Genomic DNA, 24,426 nt, shown 5'->3' on the forward strand with positions numbered 1-24,426 from the left:
AGTTATTCTAAAATTAGTAGCACTCTACAATTATTTTAGTAGTTTATAGAAAGACACTATTATGCACTAATACACATTGTTTAAATAATCACTGCTTTATTTTAGTTGTTGGTGTACTCTAAAATTTTGTAGCACTCTTGACTTATGTTAGCAGTTCATATAAAGGTACTATTATCCACTTGATACACATTGTTTAAATAGTCACTGCTATATATTGAGTATTTGTTGTTTGAACTCTAAAGTTTTGCAGGACTCTAAGTTATTTCAGTAGTTCATAGTAGGACATTATAATGTACTTTTATCTACACCCATATAGTAAATCCTCAATTATGCGTTCAAAAACCATAGGTAATGACCAGCATTACGACTTTGGATTCTATTATGAACACGGCTGTATCGTAATGATCATTATGATACAGAAATCTGTATCGTAATGAGATTTGATACATCATTACAGCACGAGGGGGGGGGGCGGGGGCGTGACCACGTGCAGCAGCAGGTCGTCGCGCGCGCAGCTCGTGGGGCAGACATACCTACCTAGTTCTCGTTAATGCAGGTCATTCTCAATGGTTCTTGAACACATGATAGAGGATTTAATATATGGATATAGATAAAATATTGTATGCAACTGTACTATACGTAATTACGCCTTAAAACACTCATGTGACCCTATTATGAAACTCGTCTACGCCTCGTTTCATAAACCCACACTCGTGTTTTAAGAACCCCTATTACGATACAGTTGCATAAAATACAAGTAATAACCAATACATATTGCTTGAATGTGGTTTGAATAGTCATAGTCACCCAAAATAAGAACCATACTCGAACTTTTTAGAACATGAAACTACCGTGAGACTCACTCATATTAAATATAATGACCCTGAGTTATCCGGGTCATTATATTTCATACTCGAACTGTTTGAAACGCTGTGTAGTCATTTTTGTGAGACTCTAATGACAAAGGGTTATATAGTTACAAATTAAGAGTTGCACTATTTTTAGGGTTCCGTACCTCGAAAGGAAAAAACGGAACTCTTGTAGGATCACTTTGTTGTCCGTCTGTCCGGTTGTCAAGACCCCATTTCTCAGGAACGCGTGGAGGTATCAAGTTCAAATTTATATCAAATACTCAGGTCAACTGTCCCTTGAAGCTGTGAAAAAATCAAACTTCTAAGCCAACGCAATCAAAAGATACAGCCGTTTATGCCGAAAATTTCCATAAACTCGGAAGGGAATCAAAACCTACAGGGTACTTAACTGTGAACTCAGAATCTTGAAATTTGGTACGAAGCGACGTCTTACAGCACAGATAAAGGAAAAATTGCGAAAACCGTAAATTTTTAGTTACATCATCATCATCATCATCCCAGCCTATATACGTCCCACTGCTGTATATACGTCCCACTGCTGGGCACAGGCCTCTTCTCAGAACAAGAGGGCTTGGGCCATAGTTCCCACGCGGGCCCAGTGCGGGCAGTTACATCATATAATAAAAATATTTTTAATAATTTTGAAGTTACTACCTACAGGTTTGTACGGAACCCTCGGTGCGCGAGGCCGACTCGCACTTGGCCGTTTTTTTAATAATATTAATACATCATGCGCAGAATACTTCTAGCGACTGGTTCAAAGAAAATCTAGGCTTTAATACCTATTACTTTTAATTTCATAATTCAACTAATACTCTTATTATAAATGCGAAAGTTTGTAAGTCTGTCCGTTTGTTACTTCATCATGTTTAAATCGCCGAACCGATTTAGATGAAATTCGGTACACAGATAGTTTGAGTCCCGGGGAAGGACATACGATACTAAACATCCCGAAAAATCGCAAAGTTCCCGCGGGATAGCGAAACGAATTCAACGCGGACGGAGTCGCAGTAGTAGTTGGTAAGTTTTAGGTAAATGTAACCGTGTGATAATGACTATTATTATTTTAAATATTCTTTAATTTTATAAAATGCTTAAGGTGGGTACTGACCAACATTACGAGGTGTATTGTAACGTGTTGCACAGCGAGCATTCTTGCAGTCAGTAGGTACTTAGTGTTATGGGGAAACCAGCGAGCAACGAGCCGCTCGTTGCTCGCTTTGAGTGCTTTTTGGCGAATCCTTTGACTGTTACGCGGTTCAGACAGTACGCTGTAACAAGTCAGCCATCTTTACTGAGTGGCTTGCGAATATGGAGCACAACTTTTGACTAGCAACATTACGCAGATTTTGAGAACACAGCGAACATGCTCAATGCGTAACATGCTCGATGCGAATGTACATTTCATAGTCAAAAAAAATATTCAGTATCAACTAACACAGTATTTATGTTCGGCCCCTCCTGGTAAGTATGACAATACTTGTGTTAGGAGGTTCCGCTCCTCCCTTCCGGAGTTGTTTAGTAAATCAGGGTCTCAGGACAATGAGGGCTATTGCGTATGTATTCGCCGCTAGAGGCGCTAGTGTAGCGTGAGGTCTTCGAAATGTCAAATCTCATAGTTTTTGGGTGAGCTACGCGGGTTTATTTATAATTAGAATAATTTTGTGAATATTTTGCAATATCTGAAATTAATTATGGCAAATATGCGTTCCGGGGCAATGAATGTCTGTGTTTTGAGACAGTTTTGTCTTTCGGAAACCTTTGTCCTCCCTTTTTTCCGAACAAAACGGGGACTATGCAACACTGTGGCATGCTCGATATTTTTATGGTACGGTTTTAAGGTGTATTAAATATGATTTTAATGTAAACTTTGTTTTCACGCCCGTAATAACAGACTTTGAAAGCCATACTTAAAAACCTCACGCAACAGTGCGCCATCTAGTGAGACAAAAAACGATAGCCCTCATTAACATCATGACAAACAATGGCCATTTTGAACTCGTTCTCAGAGCTCGTATACTCGTATTAACTATTTTTAACCATCTGTTCACTGTCAATCCGTGGCGGAGCGTAGCGAAACTTAAGACTTACTTACCTATTCTATCATATTACAGAGAGTAATATAAATTTAATACTGTTACTAATCTAAAATTCTAGGCCAGTCAAATCATTATCATCATCCCAGCCTACATATGTACGTCCCACAGCTGGGCACAGGCGTCCTCACAGAACGAGACAGCTCAGGCATAATTCCCACGCGGGCCTAGTGCGGATTGGGAACTTCACACACACCATTGCATTGTTTCGCAGGCTTGTGCAGTTACCTCACGACGTTTTCCGTCACCGTAAAGCTAAGATAATTGTAATTGTAATTATTTTGTTTTGTTTTGAATAAAATACTTTCTGCCAAGTTTCTTGCGGCGCATTCTTCTTGGCAATGATGGTCTTTCCGAAAGCGCTGGTAGTTTAATAAATCGGCCAAGTGCGAGTCGGCCTCGGGCACGAAGTTTTTCGTACCATTAGGTATCTATACAGCATTAGACATTAGCAAAAAAAAGGCAAAAAGATCAAGTTTATTGTATGCGAGCCCCCTTAAATATTTATTTTATTTTAATTTAATTATTTATTTTAAAAGTGATCACACAACTAAAGATTCTGTGAACATATGAAGCGTCTACCTGGTGCTGTTATTAATATCAAGCAAAAATGGTAAAACAATCACGTTTGTTTTATGGGAGCCCCCCTTAAATATTTGTTTTATTCTGTTTTTAGTATTTGTTGTTATAGCGGCCACAGTCATACATAATCTGTGAAAATTTCAAGTGTCTAACTATTACGACTCAAGAGATAGAATCTCAGTAATAGAGTTCCGTTGGCGCCCTTTGGGTACGGAACCCTAAAAAGTGACATGTAAAAGAGCCTTCGCAGAATAAAAGTTTTGATGTTTTTTTTAATCCGCGACGCAAAAAGAGAGGTGTTATAAGTTTGACCGCTATGTCTGTCTGTGGCACCGCAGCGCTTAAACGGGTGGACCGATTTGAATGCGGCTTTTTTATTTGAAAGCAGTCTACCGATGGTTATTAGACATGTTTCATCAAAATCGGTTCAGCCGTGTTTGAGATATTGAACTTTGAAGTGTCAAAGTCGGGGGTTACCCAACTTTTTGTTGGTTAGGTTAGGTTATTTTCAACGTGCTGTGTTCTCCGCAGATCAAATTAAAAAAAAATTGACACAATGGTAAAGCCGCGGTCACAATCCTATAATCTCGAGGTTCTGGTTGCTTTACTAGTGTAATTGTACCATTACCCGCAACAGTGGGAGGATGACGGGTGCAATTTACGTCTAAATCATGTCGAACGATATACGTAATATGGATATGACCATGGGCGTACGCAGGAGGGGGGGCAGGGGAGGGCAGCTCCCCCCTGGAAATTGTATGTTCTACAATATATTATGCCCCGTTTACGTATGAAGCAGGATCCCTTGCGGGTGTTTGCCCTACACAACATATACCTTGTTTCATGTAGGTGTCTTTGTGTAGTGTGTATGACAAAACAAGCGCGGGCAATATGACCTAAAAATCTGACTTGCCCCCCTACCCTCCCTCTAGGCCAGAAGCTGGGTACGCAATTTGTTTAAAAAAGTGAACAAAGGTAATTGAAAAATAGTAAGCTCTCTGTTGTAGTAAATATTCGTATTTTTTTTCTATATTACATATTTTTAGTGCATTCCTTTTATAGTTCACTACCACTTGTAAACGGAAAATGACCTCTTTACATCTACAGATGTAACAAAGTGCGTATTCGTAGTGATACATCACCATTATTAAGAACATTATCACCATCACTCAAATTACTATACATTTTTATCTATCTATAACAGCCCTTATAGCGCCCGTTTTCGGACATAGGCCTCCTCTCTACTTTTCCAGTCTTGCCTATTCATTGCCACTCGCATCCAGTTTACGCCAGCTTGCTGCCGGATATCATCTGTCCATCTTTTTGGTGGTCGTCCTCTACCGCGGGTGTTAGCAAGGGGTCTCCACTCCAGGACTCTTCTCGCCCAACGACTGTGGTCCATTCTAGCAATATGTCCTGCCCATCTCCACATTAATATTTTTGTATACATTTTTATACAAAAATATTAATCGAAGTTTATTAAAAGTCTTATCCATCTTATGCTTTCATCACCATATTGCACCCATCATCCGCCCTTTATGCATCAACTCACATTCACGCTTATTATAGGTCATTTTCATATTCAAAGCGTAAAATCATTCGTATTCCTATTGTAATTTATTTACATACATTCCATTATGACAGCTGTTTCGACCGATTATTTTGTTCTGTCGACGAATACGTCACTTACTTCGAACTCAGAAGTTCTAGCTTTGTATCGTGTCGTCCCTCTCACACAAATAAAGGCTCAGTTTCAATGGTATAGGTAGTTTTTTTTATCTAAGCTTCGTCGGTGTCGGGGGACCGCTAAGGTTAATATTAAAAAAAATATATATTTTTATTTGACTGGATGGCAAACGAGCAAGTGGGTGGGTCTCCTGATGGTAAGAGATCACCACCACCCATAAACATCTGCAACACTAGGGGTATTGCAGATGCGTTGCCAACCTAGAAGCCTAAGATGGGATACCTCAAGTGCCAGTTATTTCACCGGCTGTCTTACTCTCCACGTCGAAACACAACAGTGCAAGCACTGCTGCTTCACGGCAGGATTAGCGAGCAAGATGGTGGTAGCAATCCGGGCGGACCTTGCACAAGGTCCTACCACCTGCAAAAATACAACATATTATTATACATTTTATTCATTTTGAACTTGAAAGTATCACGCGACCCCATTGCGCGACGCCATTTTGTTCCTTAAATAGTTTCAATGTTTAGTTTTCATTGACGGAATGGTCTAGGTACGGTTAAGTAAGTATTTAGAAATTTAGAAGAATCAATAAGAGTAGGTAACTCTGAAATTATACGAGTACGTAAGAATGCGGAAAGAGGAATGGCTCGTTTTTGACCCGATTTTGATTTATTAAAAACTAATAATTTTAAATGGGTCCCGACTGTTGAACTTTGAGTTTAGCTGAGTCCTAGACCCACTAAGTAGACTTGTTTTTAACTTTTTTAGGGTTCCGTAGCCAAATTGGCAAAAAAGGAACCCTTATAGTTTCGCCATGTCTGTCTGTCTGTCTGTTTGTCCGTCCGCGGTTTTTCTCAGGGACTATCAATGCTAGAAAGCTGTAATTTTGCACGGATATATATGTAAACTATGCCGATAAAATGGTATAACAAAAAACAAAAAAAATTTTTTTACGGTACTTACCTCCCATAAACGTAAGGGGTGATTTTCTTTTTCTCATCCAACCCTGTAGTGTGGGGTATCGTTGGATAGGTCTTTTAAAACCATTAGGGGTTTGCTACAACGATTTTTCGATTCAAGTGATTTGTTTGCGAAATATTCAACTTTAAAGTGCAAATTTTCATTAAAAACGAGCGTCTCTCTAAAATCTAAACCGGTGGATGGAATTTTTTTAAATTATTCAGGATGGTTATAAGTATATCAAACTTACAAGGAAAACTATAACGGCTAAGTTTGCTTGAGGATTATTAGTAGTTTAAGAGTAAATAGCAGCCTAAGGTATAAAATATACCTAAACTTGGAAGATTCCGTATATAATACGAAATCGTTAGAAAAATATTGCTTAATTTTTTCGTAATGGCTATGGAACTATTTTGGGCGTGTCCGACACGCTCTTGGGCGGTTTTTTTTAAAATAAAGGATGTTTTCATTTGAGTAAATTTATAACCTCTAAAAAGAGGAGGGATTTTAACGTGTCTGTCTATTTATTTTGATGTTTTTTTTATCGAAAGATATATGGAGTTAAATTGAGATGGCCCTTTTGAGTTATTAAAATTTTAGTCCTGTTTGAGATAATTATCGAAATTTGAAATGACAATGTCTATGGTTTTTCAACCATCTTGAGTTATTTTTCTTGTCTTCTTATTGAGGACAAGACTAGGTGACTATACCTGCATAAATATCTGTCACTGCGGAGCGCGTAAAAATATCTAACACATCCTACTGGCCCATGGAATAGACTCGTATCAAATGTTTATTTATACACGCTTTGTGTCAGATATTGGTGTTGCTGTATGTACCGCAGCTGGCGTTAATTATTTCCTGTATTCTTGGATCCGATATTGACACAATTTTGGATTTATACCTATACCTACTTGTATATATAAAGGTAAACGTAGAATTACTGTCGATAGGTAAAGCGAGGCCATGTCCTTGCTGCTGATATTAGTCATCTTATACACACCAGTGAAGATTAAAAAAAAACTTGTTTTTCTACAAACTTACAGCAGAAAACCATCCAAGCGTGAGACGGACCCGTTTCATTGCTGCTTAAAATAGTTCATTAAAAAAATGCCGAAAAAACACCTATCTTTTCGAATTTCTTCTTTTTTTTACTTTTTCTTTATTTGTTATTTTAGCTGCCATACACATTTTCAAGTTTCTGTCAACTACGGTGCAAACCATACACCTCTGTAGCCTTAAGGCCGCCATCAAGGGGAATAATAATAATACAGCTCTGTGACAGACACACGGACAAAGAGGGGAGTCTTAGTAAAAGATTTTATTTATATCCCTTGGATAAAAAAACAAACAGGCTCTCATAAAACTTCCATTCTATTTACCTAAAGGTTACTCCGTTAGTTTTAGTTAAGATCACGGACTGATGGTCAAAGGTGTTTGCCCACACGATAAAGTCAATAACACACAAAAGAAAACATTCTAAACACACCTAGCAACAACTCGACATCATTGAAAACATAACCTACAATTTACAAGTCTATTTTTACGTTCTGGCGCGAAAGGAGCATAGACACAGAGTTTTGTTTTTTATTTTATTTTTGTTTTTAAAACGCGTGCGGTCGCGTTCGCGCGTCGTTTGTTACTGGCCAGTGTAGCGTCATATTATTATTTTTATCGCGTACCTACTATTTGCCTTATCATGTATTGCGAATGTAGAATTATATATATTATGTATGAATTGCTAGCAGCTGGTTGTCAGTGACGTGAATTTAACATTTAACAGATATATTATAGCTTTTTTCACCCGATTTCCCGAAGCAGGGTTATGTTTTTCGAGCTATCTAACGTATGTGTGTAAGTATGTCTTTTTCTTTGGTCCTCTGTGCAGTCTCAACGGCTGGTCGAATTTTAACTTAATTTTTTATATTCATATTAATTTATTTATTGTAGTATTATGAGATGACAAATTAATATTACAGTGATACATAGAGCCCGCTAGGGCAAAGCAATAACTTATCTTTTACTTATTCTAGGATTGATGCTATTATTCATAAGTATGTTTATTACATAATGTCATAAAACAGAACACCAAACACAGAAATACCAAAAATCGGCCGAGTCGGACGGACGAAAAAACGGCAAAACATCGTGTTATTATCTTTAAAGTGATTATACAACTAAACATTCTGTGAATATTTCAAGCGTTTACCTGTTGCCGTTATTAATATCAAGCAAAAAACGGCAAAAAAACTCGTTTGTTGTATGGGAGCCCCCCTTAAATATTTATTATATTCTGTTTTTAGTATTTGTTGTTATAGCGGCCACAATAATAGATAATCTGTGGAAATTTCAAGTGTCTAACTATTACGGCTCAAGAGATAGAGCCCTGTGACAGACGTACGGACAGACAGACAGACAGTGGACTCAGTGGAGTCTCAGTAATAGGGTTCCGTAATATTTAAAACACAATAAAACCCTATTGCCATTGGATGCGACGCCACAGCTAGATCATTAATATGAATAGATATACTAGGTAATAATTATTAGATCGGTAGTTAGATTCTAATTAACTGTAAATCTTAATGTTAGAAACACGTGATATACTGATTGCTGTCGTATGGTGATCAAGCCATGCATTCAGAATTACAGGCACGTGTAAAGCGTTAGTTTACACTAGCTCTTACCCGTGGTTTTGCTCGTGAAATTCCGGGATTTCACAAAATTCCCACGGGAATTCATAAAAAATAATTTAAACGTAGGATCTTGTGCAAGGTCCGACCGGATTGCTACCACCATCTTGCTCGATAATCCTGCCGTTAAGTAGCAGTGCTTGCACTGTTGTGTTTCGGTGTGGAGAGTAAGACAGCCAGTGAAATTACTGGTACTTGAGGTATCCCATCTTAGGCTTCTAGGTTGGCAACGCATCTGCAATCCCCCTGGTGTTGCAAGTGTCTATGGGCGGTGGTGATCTCTTACCATCAGGAGACCCACTTGCTCGTTTTCCATCCAGTCAAAAAAAATCGATCATCCCCAAAAGCCCTCTTATAGTAAACTTTGTCGAAATCTTTAAAGCCGTTTCCGAGGCTGCTTATTAAAAGATATAAGATATATAAATAGGAACGCGCCTCCTCCGCTCCACACTTGCGTAGTTTTTGGGAAAGGGAGGTGAAAACTGTAAAAAGAGTGGTCTTTCTGTAAGAGCTACGCTCTTGTCGGTGGAATAATCACCACTCCGCACGGTCTTCGGCCAGCTGTTTGACTTCCTGATACGACAAGACATCCACTCTTCCCTTCAGTTATAAAATATTTTATAACAACTTAAAATATCATTTCTTCTTATAACTCAGGATAATATATTGAAGCCTAAGGTCTGACTTAGCTAGTTCTCATATATACGAATCATATGTTCGATGCCTGTTTCTACCAGCAAGCCAAATTTTCGGAAGATTAAAATAAGAACTTACAGCTTTAGAACTTGCGAAGGCTGTAATATAATTCGATTCGGGTATAATAGAATATAATTCATGAAATCTCACGAGGGAAGTTTTATACAGCGTGAGAATTTAGTGACATCCCAGGATTAAAAAAATCAAGTATAGTAATAAATAAAGTAGCTCTCAAACTTACGATTACGGACTCTTTGGCTGTCATTGCCGTTTAAGCATCTTTCATGGCCCTCTCTTTCTTCTTTTCATCATCGGCCATTTTCTTGGCCATCTTAGTGTACGCGACTTCTCTGTATCTATTTATTATTACGAACTCTTCTCTCTCTCTTCGCAATGGAGAATACTGAATGAAGAAGTTGGCGTATTCGTCGTAGTCCTGGAATTGACCGAGTATTTGGGAGCTGCACGTTAACGTTTCGAGTCACCTTGCTTCTAAATACAAGCATTTATTTAACTTGCCCTGCTAGTAGTTAGTATGGGTCAAATCTTGAAAGCTAAATTTGACTCACTGGCTGCAGTCGACTTTTGACTTAAAATTTGGTGACAATACAATAATCTGGCAGCGCCATCCTTGTAGTCCGGCCAGCTCATCAACGGTTAATAGTATCGACTTGAAATTTGTACGGAAATGTAGTTTAGATGACAAAGCAAGTACAGTCAACAAAAAGTGCAGTCAGCAAAAAGCTCAAATTATCAGCAAAAACTTATTAATATTATGCAGTAATGATAATCGGTTACCTCCATCGTAATAGGCTCTATATCGCTCTCCATCAGCATTTCCAAAAACTCTCCCGGCCATAGAGGTTTATAGTTCAACCTGAAACATAATATAAGTTTCTCTTTTGATCTTATTCCAACAGCTCATTTCTTTCACAGGTCGACCAGAAGAAGGTGCGGTCTTCACCCTTATGTTTTCAGCATCCCTAAAATTCGCACAAAGGGTTTTCATCTTCATCATGTCAGCCAAAAGACGTCCACTGCTGGACATAGGCCTCCCCCAAGGCTCTCCACTCAGACCGGTCTTGTGCTTTCCGCATCCACCGCGATCCCGCGATCTTAACCAAGTCGTCGCTCCATCTTGTTGGAGGCCTACCGACAGCTCATCTCCCGGTCCGCGGACGCCATTCGAGAATTTTCTGGCCCCATCGGCCATCAGTCCTGCGAGCAATGTGACCCGCCCACTGCCACTCCAGTTTCGCAATTCTGCGGGCTATGTCGGTAACCTTACTTCTACTGCGGATATCATCATTTCTGATTCTATCCCGCAGAGAAGCCCTGAGCATAGACCTCTCCATAGCCCTCTGGGTGACTTTGGCCTTCCGTTCAAAGCGTTTTCGCTCGTCCTTAATCACTGGACAGCTAAGGAGCTGAATGTTCTACTCGCTTCTGTGTTCCCTGATCGCTACAATCTGGACCTATACTACGAAGTGCAAAATTCGAACTTCGTATCTTGCCGTCCCGCTGACGTTAATAGTATTTAACACAAGAATGAGAGGGACGGTACGATAGGAACTTCAATTTTCGAGTTTCGTAGTAGCTCCCCTGTTCTTTGTTTTGCGCTTAACACTGACTTGGCGATCCTCTCCGGCGTCATCACTTTGTCGTACGTCTCAATGACTGCGCCAAACGCATAGCCTTGAAGGAGCTGAGCGATTGCTTGGACGGTAAAGTCTCTCTCCATGCTTCTTATACTGAAAACATCATGAAAGCACAATGATATGAATAACTACCTCAGGTTTGTGTTTAGAAATTAAAAATTTGGTGTTGTGCAAGTTTTTTACCTACTTTGAAATGTCCACCATATTATATCATATGATAGATACACACACAACACATTTAAAAACTTTAATTACTATTATTATTCCCCTCAATAGCCGCCTTAAGGCTTGGGCCAATGTCAGTTAAATTAATGATAAATATATTCTTCTTCTTCACGTTGTATGGAGATTGTAGTTTTTGCAACTTGATAGCAAAATTCCAGAAACCACGCGGAGACAACTTGCGCATTAAAAAATGTCAGACACGAGAGCAATATAGAATTTTGTGAGCACTGTTCACTATTAAGGTTAATTGTCGCATAAATCACTATCAAAATTATAGGTACTTCAACTGGCCAAAGAAGCAGAAATACCAAAATTAGATATCGTCTACATCCGCCATGTTCGAATGCTACAAATCGAATCCAAAACTTTAATTAGTTAGGTTATCAAAAAATATTGCACAGGTAATAAAAACGATGAAGAAACTAGTTTTGGTCAAATTTCAATTTCAAATGATTTATTCAGTAAATGGCCGCAATGGGCACTTTTACACGTCATTTTTTAAACTACCAGCTTTCGGAAAGACCATCATTGCCAAGAAGAATGCGCCGCAAGAAACTTGGCAGAAAGTCATTTTTTCATAATAATATAATTACAAATAAAATACTTAAAAACTATATTACTACAAAAGAAAAATACAAAATAATAAAATACAGGGATGTATGTCATGTATGGGGTCCCTTAGTTACAATACTAAACACTAACTATATCTAAACTATATCTACGTTCAGTGGAAGTGTAGAATGCTTCCACCGTCATAAATTTTAAAATTTATGCTGGTGCTTGGATAGAAAGTTTTCCCGACTCATCCAAGTAGAAAACAGTTACATCATGTTTTTTTTTGAAAGATATCCTAATGAGCGTAAAACAGCTTGTAAAAATATAAATACAATTTTGTGGCATTGAAGTTGTAAACGAGTCACGATTATCAAAAAATGCTGGACAAAACAATTGAGGCACAGTGAAATATACAAAAGCCAAAACTTTTTTATTATATAGTTCCATGACACTGACTACGAGTATTACAAAAAGTGCTGCTAAAATTAGCATTCATTACAAAGATACACCTAATAAATAAATATCACGGGACAATTCACACCAATTGACCTAGTCCCAAAGTAAGCTTAGCAAAGCTTGTGTTATGGGTACTAAGCAACGGATAAATATAATATATCATGCATGCCCCGATTTTATCGTGTACAGTCTTTAAAATAAATACCTTTGTAAATTATGATAGAAGAACAACTGCAAGCTGTTGTAATCCGTGCGGGGTACGAGGATAGTCTCGTCAAACATTGACACCATGGGGCCGGCTGGGAAGCCAAAAGGGTTGCTGCATGTTGCTGTAATGGATTAAAATTATTTTAGCTTGTTCCCATTGTACAGAATCTTAATTGAACACTCAACAATGCTGAACACTCAACTCTACGGATTCTGAACTAAACTGATTCTCAACTCTACAGATTCTCAACTCTACATATGCTCAACTCAACTGATTCTCAGCTCTACATTACATATTGGTTCTCAACTTAACTGATTCTCAACTCTACAGATTCTCAACTCAACTGATTTTCAACTCTACAGATTATCGACTCAATGAATTACTGACTCAATATATTCCCAGCTCATTTTACCTTAAGGTGCTTAAAAGCAAGTAAGCAAAAGCATGGTTTTGGTCCTTAAGGCGACTCAACGAAAAAAAAAAGCGTACCAATGAAAATGATTTTGTCATCAGCAGAAACGGATTTTACGCATTTCACCAGCGCGGTCTTCACGGCCTTTGAAGGAAACATAGAAAAACATTTATTCGTGATATTTAAGGTTTTTCAATTATATTTTTTCAATTTATAGTTAATAATGTTATGAATATTTTATTTTCTATATTTTTATATTTCAATTATACGGATTCATTATTATGCCAAATAAGTTTTATGCCTTTTTATTATTATGACAGTTGAATGTTATGCCAATGAATGTTATGCGAAATAAGATAAAAATGAAATAAGATGAAGAATTAGCTTGTAGTTGTTTCACATATGTTGAATAACGCTATGTATTATTGTAATTATCTGATATATATATGCCATTAACCGTTGTGGAGTTCCGCTGGACCACCAGGATGTGGCTACCAGATTATTGCTTTGTCGCCAGATTTACATAAGTATGCCAAATTTCAAGTCAATCCGACTGGAAGTGGGTCTAATTCAACTTGCAAGATTGACCCGCACATACATCACAGCTTGTAATAAAATAAGGGGCACCTTTGCGTTGAGATGCTTCTGTTCCGGAGGCACTTTGGTTTGGAATACTCTCTCGATATCCCTGAAGTATATCACGCAGGGTTGGAAGACGCGGGCAGCGACGAACACCTGGGTGAGTATCTTCTGTGGCTTTTCAACAACAGCGCTAAATACTTCGGGGGATATGTCGATTTTCACTGCATCTGGAATTTATAATTTCATTGGTTTGTTAACCATAGGTCCGGTCAATGCAGCAGGGCTACTACGAAACCCGAAACTCGAAGTTCGTATGGTACCGTCCCTCTCGCTCTTGTATTAAATAGTATAAGTGTCAGAGGGGCCGCACGACACGAACTTCGAGTTTCGAGTTTCGTAGTAGCCCTGCAGTTACCATCGGATATATCGTGGCTAGGGTTGCCATACGTCAGGATTTGACAGGACATGTCCGGATTTTTGACCGTTTGTCAGAATTGCGGCCGGACATACCAAGTGTCAGGATTTTTAGAAATTACCTCATTGAAAAAATAAATAAATATTAGTTATTACAATACATTAATTTCACCCTTAAAAATAGTTACAATCTAATTTTGTTATTTGGTTTTAGTTATTAATCAAAGGATGAAGCCTAAAAATTGCACACCTTAACGCAAGAAGGTAGTTATAATTACTATAGTTTTTTCCATTTTGACACGAAATTTAATCATACATTTCTATGGATAATTTTCGTGTCATAATGGAAGTATAGTGCGCCGGCACATCCTTCAACCTACGTCAAATCTCTGTTACAACAGATGTCAGGACTTTTAGAGTAATGTCAGAATTTCTCAGGACTTTTCATTTTTTCATATGGCACCTAATCGTTGCGGGTGAGGTCTATACCCAAATACCTCGGATTTATGTGCTAAATTTCATATACGTGGATTAAATAGGTTTCAAGGTATGAAGGGGTTGAAAGTAACTCGAAATGGTTCTTGTAAATATACACACGTTTGCGTCAACCTTTTTCTTTCAACATGGCTGGATACGCTGCCGCGTGTCTAGATAAAGTGATTGTGAATGGAAATTTAGGAACTGGGAGACCAAGAAGAACATTCCATGATCAGATTGGGGATCTCTTGAAATAAGGTCAGATCAAGACCCGAAACCGGCGAGCATGAAAAGACTAATGAGTGTCGAGGAAGCGAAAGCTGTATGCCAGGATAGTAGAAGGTGGAAACAAATAGTGTCTGTTAATCCTATCGTTGAATCTTTCTTTGTGGATGGGTGAGCAAGGGAACGGAAAATGACTCTAGCTGCCGTGTATTGCCGCTGCGTTCCACTGATATTTATGAGTATCTTCGTAAGTTTATTTAAGTATTTCTTGTTTACTTACAATTAAATATATTTATATTTCTTAATTTTATTTATATTAGTATATTTGTGTATCATTCCGTGAGTCACAGACGGTTCTGACAGAATATCAGCGCTGCAGGCGTCTAACGCTTCAGGATAATGCTGAGTCAGCGGCCGTTTCACTTTTGCGGGAACACACAAAATCATGTATTTTAATTTTTGTATTTCTTTATCTTTTTTTTGTTTTATTTGTGTTTGCTGTTAATTGTTGTTTTTTAGTTTTGTTGTATTTGTGAGCCTTTGTGAATGTGAATAAATGTCTTCTATTCTATTCTATTCTAAGTACCGTTGGTTGCATCTTGAATCCAATGCTCCTTGTGTTTTCGAATGAGAGAATCTTCTCAGTCGGGGTTACCAATGTTTATTTTCGAATATCGAATATATAGGATATTATGAAGAATCGAAGATCGAGTCATTTTCCGTTCCCTCCATCTGCTATACCTCCACGAAGAAATATTGGGAACTAGGCGTGGTTGTAGGTATGTATGTAACCTGGTTCTCTGCCGTTTGGCCAAATTTTTTTCGCAAATGTTTCATTAATTTGGCATATGTTTCATTTCCCAAGTATGAAATTTCTCTGAAACCATATTATTTTCGGAACTTTCATAAAACAAACCTAACCTACTGTGCTCTATAAAACCATAAGAAAATATTCTGAGAACAATTTTTGGTTTCGGAGAAATTTGATACTTGGGAAATGAAACATTTGGGAAAAAAATTGTGCGAAAGGGCAGTACACGATGTAATCTACTTACTTAGTTCTCCAGCTACACAATCCACCATGAACGACTTCCCGTGTCTAACGGGGCCCAGCAGCAGCACAGCTTTGTTGCGAACGGCTTTGGGTTCCATTCCCGACGCGAATACGCAGGAGAGGGTGAGTCGACGGCGCACGTCGCCGAAGCCTGGTGGGGGGAACCTGGAAAAAGGGTACCGCTAAGTCTCGAAATATAGGACCTAATAATGCATGCCCTGGTAATGATTGTCACCATTTATTAGAAAGTGCATTGTTAGATCGTGTATTACAAAATGAAGTGGAAATTAAATGAAATTTATTCAAGACATAAATAGAACTATGGATTCATTGTCCATAAATCAATAACTAAACTATTAAATTAAAGTGATCTACTGATGATAATAAATGTTACATTAAAGGGGCCACGTCTCTGATCCATATACACATTTTACAATTTCGACTATAAACAGTTTCACGGTGAGTTCTTAGATTATTAGGAAACTATTATGGATCTTACTTCGCATTCGGATCTTGAATATTGAGGTCATAAGCTGCGTAGTTTGAATCACCAATTATATCCTTTATTTTTCCCGTTGGCTTGGTTATAATTTCAAGGTCGAAGACTTCCTGAAAAGTTTTTGCAAAGATGGTGATTCAAAAAAAATTGGTGCATTATTATACTTAATGAGACATTGAAACCTATGAAAAAACAATAGAACGTGCCTTTATTAACATCATGAGTAACGAAGGAACTAAATACAATAGCACTATTACTTATTCTTCATTAAATACTAATTTTGGGTCTACTTTTACAGTAATTCACACAAGTTTTTTGTTCAGTACCTACTATGTGATATTTATATTACCCAGTGGATCTCTTTGCTTAATGGTAAGATACCAGCACCATTTTACTCACCATAAATCAAGCTAGTGGAATGACACAACCGAACCATTGCACATGGTTCCTCATGGACAGGTTAACTCTGACTATAGGGTTTTAAATGCAAGATTCGATTACACTTACATACCTAGATAAGCTGCTTTTGTATTGTACCTAACATGTTCAAATAACTCTAAATTAGATTATTTAATTCCTCAAAATTTTATCCTTAATATCGGACTAAAGTAGCTCTGCTATATTATATGAGTAGAATCGAGCCTTGCACTTGAAACCCCAATGTCAGAAGCACCCTGGAAATTTGCCATAATTACCTCCAGATTCTGCATCATAGTCTCGTCCATAATCAGGGGTTTGGGCACAGGCGGCAACTTTGGCTTCTTCCGAGGTTTGATCTTTGGATACTTCATGCCCATGAGCTTGTACATAGCTTGGTGAGCGGTTATGAGGAGTTTCAACTCCAATCTATAGAATCGAACAAATTTTTTATTTATTTAAATAGTCGATAAATTGTAAACGAGTACGTCAGAGTAAGTTACACCCCGTCCCAGATATTCATCCACCCGCTCGAGCATCATAGGGCTAATAATTTGAGCTCATTTAGAATCTCAGTGCCTCCACTACCAGCAGCACCGGCAGATGTTTCTGCGCTCCGACTTCTGAGAGAGTGTGGTGTTCCGTCTTTTAGGGAAGACATAATACAAAGATCCATAAAAAAAGAGCATTGGAGCCGGTATTTTGACACAGAACCATGAGCTGGTTTCGCGGCATTTCACGGGTGACCGAAAGCCGTTCTCCTGACACCTGAACGGATATGGTATTTTCGAGTGATATGATTTCATGGATATAGAAAGACTTAAAGTGTGCCTAAATTGACATCACGAAATCCTAGAACAGATTTTCCTGGCACCGCAGAACGAAGAGAGACATCAAATGACGGTAAACGGCAAAAAAAGAAGCCAAATATTTAGAGGTCACATCACTGGTAACACTAGACGGATGACCTGGTTAAAGCCGCGGGTTCGCGGTGCAGGCCGCTCCCAACCGAAGCAACTGGAGGTATATGAGGAAGGCCTATGTCCAACAGTGGACGTCCTACGGCTGATATAGTGATGGGATGATGATGATGACACTGGTAACTAAAGATACTAACCTCATGAGCTCATCCACGATCACCCTACAGTCTTGGTGCATCTGACACATCAAGTCTTCAGTCAGCAATGATTTCATGAATCCGTAGATGACCTCGCCTGATTCGTTGGGAGGAAACTTGTCGTATATAGACCACGATGCACTGTACATTTGTAAAGCCTGAAATGAAAAAACCCGACTGCCTTAATACTAGTCTAGTGATCTAGAATTCTGTTAAGTAACTTAAAATTAAAGCCAGGACCCATTCAAGAGCGTAATCAGCTTCTCTTTCTAGACCACACATTTAAGGCAATTGGTTTTTTATTTTGTAAATTTATATTTTTATTTCATACTTTTTGGTTTTGGTATTTCCGTAATAATGGTAGCTTAAAAATATAACATATTTATATATTTGGAATGGGCTTATTATTAGCTTTCAATTGATCCATATTGTTAAAATACAAAATTTTTTTTGCAACTAGTAAATTGTTAACCAGTAACTATACCTCAGCCAAACTATCCATGTGCTCGGATTTCTGCACTTTGTAACCCAAATCGTTAAATGGGTTACATTTCATCTTGAATTCTGCTTCTGCCTCTTTCTTCTTTGCTTCTTTCTCTGCTTCTGCTTTGAGTTTTGCGTCGATCTTTGCTTGTTTCTTTTCTGCTTTTATCTGAAAGAATAAGAAAAAAATAATCTAAGAAAATAATTTATTTCAGCCCTGAAACCAGATAATTTTTCAATTAACTGTAACACTTTCGCTTGTAGTCCTTGTTGTCTTTGGTCGAATTTGTTGATTGTCTTTTTTTATTCCGGGTCATTCCAGTATTAGCCTCCATCGTTTCTGGGCATCGATGTTGGCCTATCTCTTTTTTAGTGTCATTTGTAATTTAATTTGTAATTTGGCCAAATAGAGGGGCATATTCTAGGAACACCTCACCATATCTTTTGTTTTCCCTTTGGTAGTATTCGCTTCTAGCTCATCAGCTTCTAATTTCTCTTCTATGGTAGGGAAGTCTCCGCGTATAACCATGATGGTTCCACCTTCGACGTCGTAAGGGTATTCGGGGAAGAATCCATACCCTCTATACCTGCAAAGAGATATCGTATTATTAATATAATAATAGTAATTTATTTATTTGCATAGAATATGGTTATATAATATGGATGTTATAGTTATACAATTTGATGTCCAGGCATATTCTGCTGCATATGCAACATACGAATATCGAATATTTATCTCAGTCTAAGGCGTTGAGTATTTATCTAGAAGTCTAACGTTACATTTAGTGTCAATCTGGTTATACTACATAAAAAAATGGCAATGTCAGTAGAAATACAATAAATATGAATGTCAATATGAATACAATCATTATTAAATAAGTGGTCTATCAATTATAAACAAGTTCCTATCAAATGAATATATAGCTAAAGTCGAACTTTTAAGTTGACAGACACGTCTATTGGCATTACTGTTTTGTGACATGCAAACGATTATCAACTATAGGGTGGTAGACCACCTATTTGGCTGATGGTAAATCGCTAAAAGCGATCTTTTCAAGCTGTTTGTGTTCATACAGCATGGAGACAGAGGCGCAGCATGAACGTGTGTCTTTGGTTTATGGACATAACTAGTTATCATAAGGCCGCGGGTGAGCAAAGTAATTGTTTATACTTCATTGATATAGTCCTCCAAAAAGAAACGCCTGATTTATTAAATTATTTAAAAGGTGTCTTACCATTCTTTAAACCATGTCCTTATGTGTTCGGATATATCTTCAATCTGCTCGTCCTTCTTCATTATTAACAACTTAGTGTTCTCCTTTTCTAACTCCTTCATGTACGCCGCTCTCGCTCTCTCGTTGATGCGTCTCCGCATTTGATAGAACTAAAAAATGTAAATTTGTGTCTCATTGTCATAGTCTTAGGAATATGAAAGTACTAGCTTTTGCCCGCGATTTCGCTCGCGCAGAATTGGTGTGTAGCTTAAACCTTTCTTGATCACGCAGGAACCAGTAGCCTATATGTCAATCCAGGGTATATATTACCTGTATGCCAAATTTCATGAAAATCCGTTCAGTAGTTTTTGCGTGAAAGAGTAACAAACATCCAAATACCCATCCATCCATACGAACTTTCGCGTTTATAATAGAGAGATAAGATTAGTAAGAAGTAAGATGTGTGCCAATAGTATAAGGCCAATAGCAACTCAAAATGACGCCACTTTTGACTCAAACTTTCGGCTCCACGTACCCCTGTTAAAGTTTCCAGGTGACAGCGAACCCCTTAACTAATTAAATCCCCCCCCCCCTCCTCTAACCTCCCAAAGAAAACAATAAAATTGACTGTTGAACGACGAAATCAGTCGCGCGCGCGCCACCATGTTGCCGCCAGTGACTGCCAGTCATTACGCCACCATTACGTAAATCTTGTCGCGAACCCCCTGCCGTCGAATGGCGAACCCCTAGGGGTTCGCGTACCCCACTTTGCGAAACCCTGGACTAGGGGATGGGCTCTGCTAACACCGAATATTCATAAATAGGTGCTAATTCATATGGAACCCTTGGTGTGCAGCCCGATTCTTACTTGGCCAGTTCCTTTCAGAATGTCCTGCTACACTTGTACTATCGAACCAACAGAATCGTGAACCTTTGTGGAACCTTTTCGCAGTTAGTTGCTTGAGAAGCTACCGCCAGCCACCAGTGGTAGCATGGTGTACAGTTGTGTTGCTCTGAAGATGAGCTCTGGTTGAATTTGAAACGCGTCATTGTAGTGTGGTGGTGATGATAGACGGATTTGTGTGTGTTCTTACAGTGTGGAGGTGGAGGAACTGCATGAACACGCATATCTTGCATAAACGTAGCTACCATACACCCTCGACGCAGAAAGAGGGGTGTTATAAGTTTGACCGCTAAGTGTGTCTGTCTGTGGTAACGTAGCTCTCAAAGGGGTAAACCGATTTGAATGCGGTTTTTTTTATTTGAAAGCAGGTTTTGTAGCAATGGCTTTTAGACATGTTTCATCAAAATCGGTTAGCCGTTTTTGAGATATTCAACTTTGAAGTGACAATGTCGGGGGTTTTCCAACTTTTTGTTGGTTAGGTTATAGTCCATTGATATGGACCTCCGAAAAGTAACGGCTGATTCAAAAAATTACTTAGTGTGAGAGAGTTCTACGGTGGGTCGAGAATCGAATGAATCGACTGTACATTGCTAGTTATATCGGAATGGCGATGGTCCCAGATATGCAGTTTAGTGGACAAAAACCTAGAATAAAAAAAACCGGCCAAGAGCGTGTCGGACACGGCCAAAATAGAGTTCCGTAGCCATTCCGAAAAAAATAAGTAATATTTTTCTAAGGATTTCGTATTTTATACGGAATCATCCAAGTTTAGGTATATTTTATACCTTAGGCTGCTATTTACTCTTAAACTACTAATAATTCTCAAGCAAACTTAGCCGTTATAGTTTTTCTTGTAAGTTGACTACCATCCTGAATTTTTTCAAATTTTTCCACCCACCGGTTTAGATTTTAGAGGGGGGGATGCTCGATTTTAATGAAAATTTGCACTTTAAAGTTGAATATTTTGCAAACAAATCACTGAATTGAACAATCGTCTTAGCAAACCCCTAATGATTTTAAAGGACCTATCCAACAATACCCCACACGGGTTGGATGAGAAAAAAAATCACACCCACTTTAAGTCTATGGGAGGTACCCTAAAAATTTTTTTTTTAAATTTTTTAGTGTACCATTTTGTCGGCATAGTATACATATATATCCTTGCGAAATTACAGCTTTCTAGTACTGATAGTACCTGAGCAAAGCCGCGGACGGACGGACAGACAGACAGACATGGCGAAACTATAAGGGTACCGTTTTTGCCATTTTGGCTCCGGAACCCTAAAAATTCTTACCTTACGGTTTTCTTCGTCCAGATCTAACCGGGTTCTCCAAGGGTCCGGCATCAGTCCAAGTTTAATCTTCAATTTGTTTTCTCTCACGTGCTGCCTTTGGATTTCCATGAACTTCCTAAAATTAAATATACAGCGTGTATTTTAACCCCCATCGCAAAAGGAGGGGGTGCTAGAAGTTGATTTTTTTTACCATATTGTTTTTGTTTTAACTTTATAAGGCAGACGGGTTTTGTTTTTTTTTTTTATTTAAACTTATTATCATCATCCTCAGCCGGCAGATATACACTTAAAACGCCACAATGAACGACAACTCGCCACTGTGCATGCAACTCTCATAAGTACCAACTGCTCAACTGCCAACGGTTTGTCTTCCGGTTCGTGGTCGCCACTCGAGGACTTTTCTCCCCTAACAGTTATCTGTTCTTCGAGCGATGTGGCCCGCCGATTGTCACTTCAACTTGGACGTTTTCAAAAAAGTGTAAGTAGTTACGCTTTCTATTTTTTTGAAATTTTGAAGAAAAATATGGTTTTTCCTACTCAGAATTAAGAGCACAATCAATTCCGATAGTTCAAAAAAAATCCCCAAAAATATATAAATTTTGCGACGTTTTTTTCATACACTCATTATGGGCGTGACCACGGGCGGCGTGACAAAACTGGCTCATAATTTTTTTTATGAAAAAATGGGGTCATTTTTTTAAACGATCGGATCGATTGTGCTCTTAATTTTGAGTAGGAAAAACCATATTTTAATCAAAATTACGAGAAAAAAGAAAGGGTACACCTTTTTTTGAAAACGCCCACGTTTACATATTTTTCGAGCTATGTCGGTGACTTTTAGTCCTTCGACACATTTCCGTATTCCGGATTCTATCGCGCAAAGAAACTCCAAGCATAGCTCTCTCCATAGCGCGTTGCGTGACTCTGAGCCTCTCCAAGAGGCCAACAGTCAAGGACCACGTCTCAGAGCCATTAGTCGTCCCTGGCAACACACACACCCTCGTCGAAGACCTTTAGTCTTCAGGCACTGCGGAATATTGGACGAGAAGACAAGAAGAAGAAATTTAAACTTGAATTAGATATTTCGGCTGATGATTATGACTTCGGAGACTTTGTATGAGACAACTGGAACTGTAGGTACCTGTATACTGATTGGATTACGCTGGCCGCTGCCGACTTCATGAACTTTGGCGTGCTTTTGACCTTCTCTACTACATACAGCCGTCTCGTGTTGTTTTTCGAACGAAAATCTTCCATGTAATATTGCCTGTAAAACGATTATAGGTGTAGCGAAATAATATCGAAAATACAAACTGAGACATGGATGCACAGAAAAACCAGAAAAAGAGACCAGCGCTGGAAATCGAACCCAGGTCCTCAGCATTCCATGCTGCGTTCTATAACCCCTACACCACCGCTGGACAGGAGTCTAGACACAAATTTCTCCTATGCATACATATCTCAGATTGCTTTTTTCCAACTACGCTACTTAAGCAGCAGCACTAGCGACATCTATTTTTAGCTCTCATCGAGAGACGTCAACACTCTTTCGGAACTAACCGCTCACCCAGACAAGAGATGTCGCTACTAAGCAATCAAATTATGATTGGTATCGATTTGATTATGATTTATATCGGTATTGGCTTGGTTTCGATATGGTTTTCACGGGATGACCGTAAAAGTAATAAATTTGGAGTTGAAATAAAAAATACAAAAAGACTCCAAGAAAACAATCATAATGTAGCGAACAATGTTTTGTCATCGTATTTTCTCGGATAAGTTGCTTTCTCAACTAGCTTACTAGAGTTTACTGAAAGCCAATTGAGACAACACGATTAAAACGAACTTATTCGTCAAAATACGATGGAAAAACTAATTCACAGTAAATGTTAATGTTGTAGCCAATGGATCGTACAGTCAAAGAAACTGATCCCCATACCAGGGTGAAACCTATGTACTACTGGAAAAGAAAGAAATCATAGCGAAATTGATTATGAAAAGGTCCGACCCTGACAAATGATTCACGGAAAATCATGTGTTTTGTTGAATAACTTCAAAGTCAAAATCTCTTTATTCAGTTTAGGCTTCAGAAGTGTCAACAAATCTACCATAGCTTTTCGTATGTGTTAGCGGTAGGTAATACTTTTTGGAATTTTGTTATAAAACGTTGCATATTCGATTCTACTCAACAAAGGTTCTTCCGAACCGGTGTTAGATTTTTCTCATTCAGCACTTTATTATAGCCTAGATTGAATAGAGTTATTCCGACTTTGACTTCGAATTTATATACTGTTAAACTTTCTAACCTGAATCTTTCCTGTTTTTGAATTATGTTGGCCTGCAAGAATTCGTCCGATTTGATACTGGGTTCGCTCTCTTTCTTTTGCACTATAAAAGACAAAATAATTATTATGTACGGTCGAGGACTTTAATTCATGAGTACCATGGGACCATTTCACAGTAAACGTCACAGTAACATCGCATTAATTAACAATGAAAATCGTAATGACTTTTCCTTTGAAAAGGTTCCATAGTGGCTCATGAATTGGTGCTTGAGTGTACTTATTCCTCATTTCGTTCGTTGTTTGTTTCATTGTCGTTTCAAATAACCTTTTTTATAGGGTACCTCCATAGTCGTAAAGTGG

The 24,426-nt window shown here is 38.3% G+C and overlaps 1 protein-coding gene across 1 annotated transcript in view; it reads right to left on the reverse strand.

Annotated features, from left to right (window-relative positions):
* Positions 1-1,510: 1,510 nt before the first annotated feature.
* Positions 1,511-24,426, reverse strand: part of LOC141443921 (IQ and AAA domain-containing protein 1-like) — a gene marked incomplete in the record, with an annotated part of 31,403 nt that continues 8,487 nt past the window's right edge. The window contains 17 exon segments of the mRNA XM_074109304.1: positions 1,511-2,143; positions 9,828-10,022; positions 10,385-10,463; positions 11,218-11,337; positions 12,686-12,809; positions 13,178-13,244; positions 13,728-13,909; positions 15,854-16,017; positions 16,352-16,461; positions 17,047-17,197; positions 17,886-18,043; positions 18,370-18,537; positions 18,805-18,955; positions 19,604-19,752; positions 21,782-21,896; positions 22,923-23,048; positions 24,088-24,169. Of these exon segments, the coding sequence (XP_073965405.1) occupies positions 9,858-10,022; positions 10,385-10,463; positions 11,218-11,337; positions 12,686-12,809; positions 13,178-13,244; positions 13,728-13,909; positions 15,854-16,017; positions 16,352-16,461; positions 17,047-17,197; positions 17,886-18,043; positions 18,370-18,537; positions 18,805-18,955; positions 19,604-19,752; positions 21,782-21,896; positions 22,923-23,048; positions 24,088-24,169 (2,111 nt within the window).

Source organism: Choristoneura fumiferana, chromosome 28 (assembly GCF_025370935.1).
Source record: "Choristoneura fumiferana chromosome 28, NRCan_CFum_1, whole genome shotgun sequence".
Classification (NCBI taxonomy): Eukaryota; Metazoa; Arthropoda; class Insecta; order Lepidoptera; family Tortricidae; genus Choristoneura; species Choristoneura fumiferana.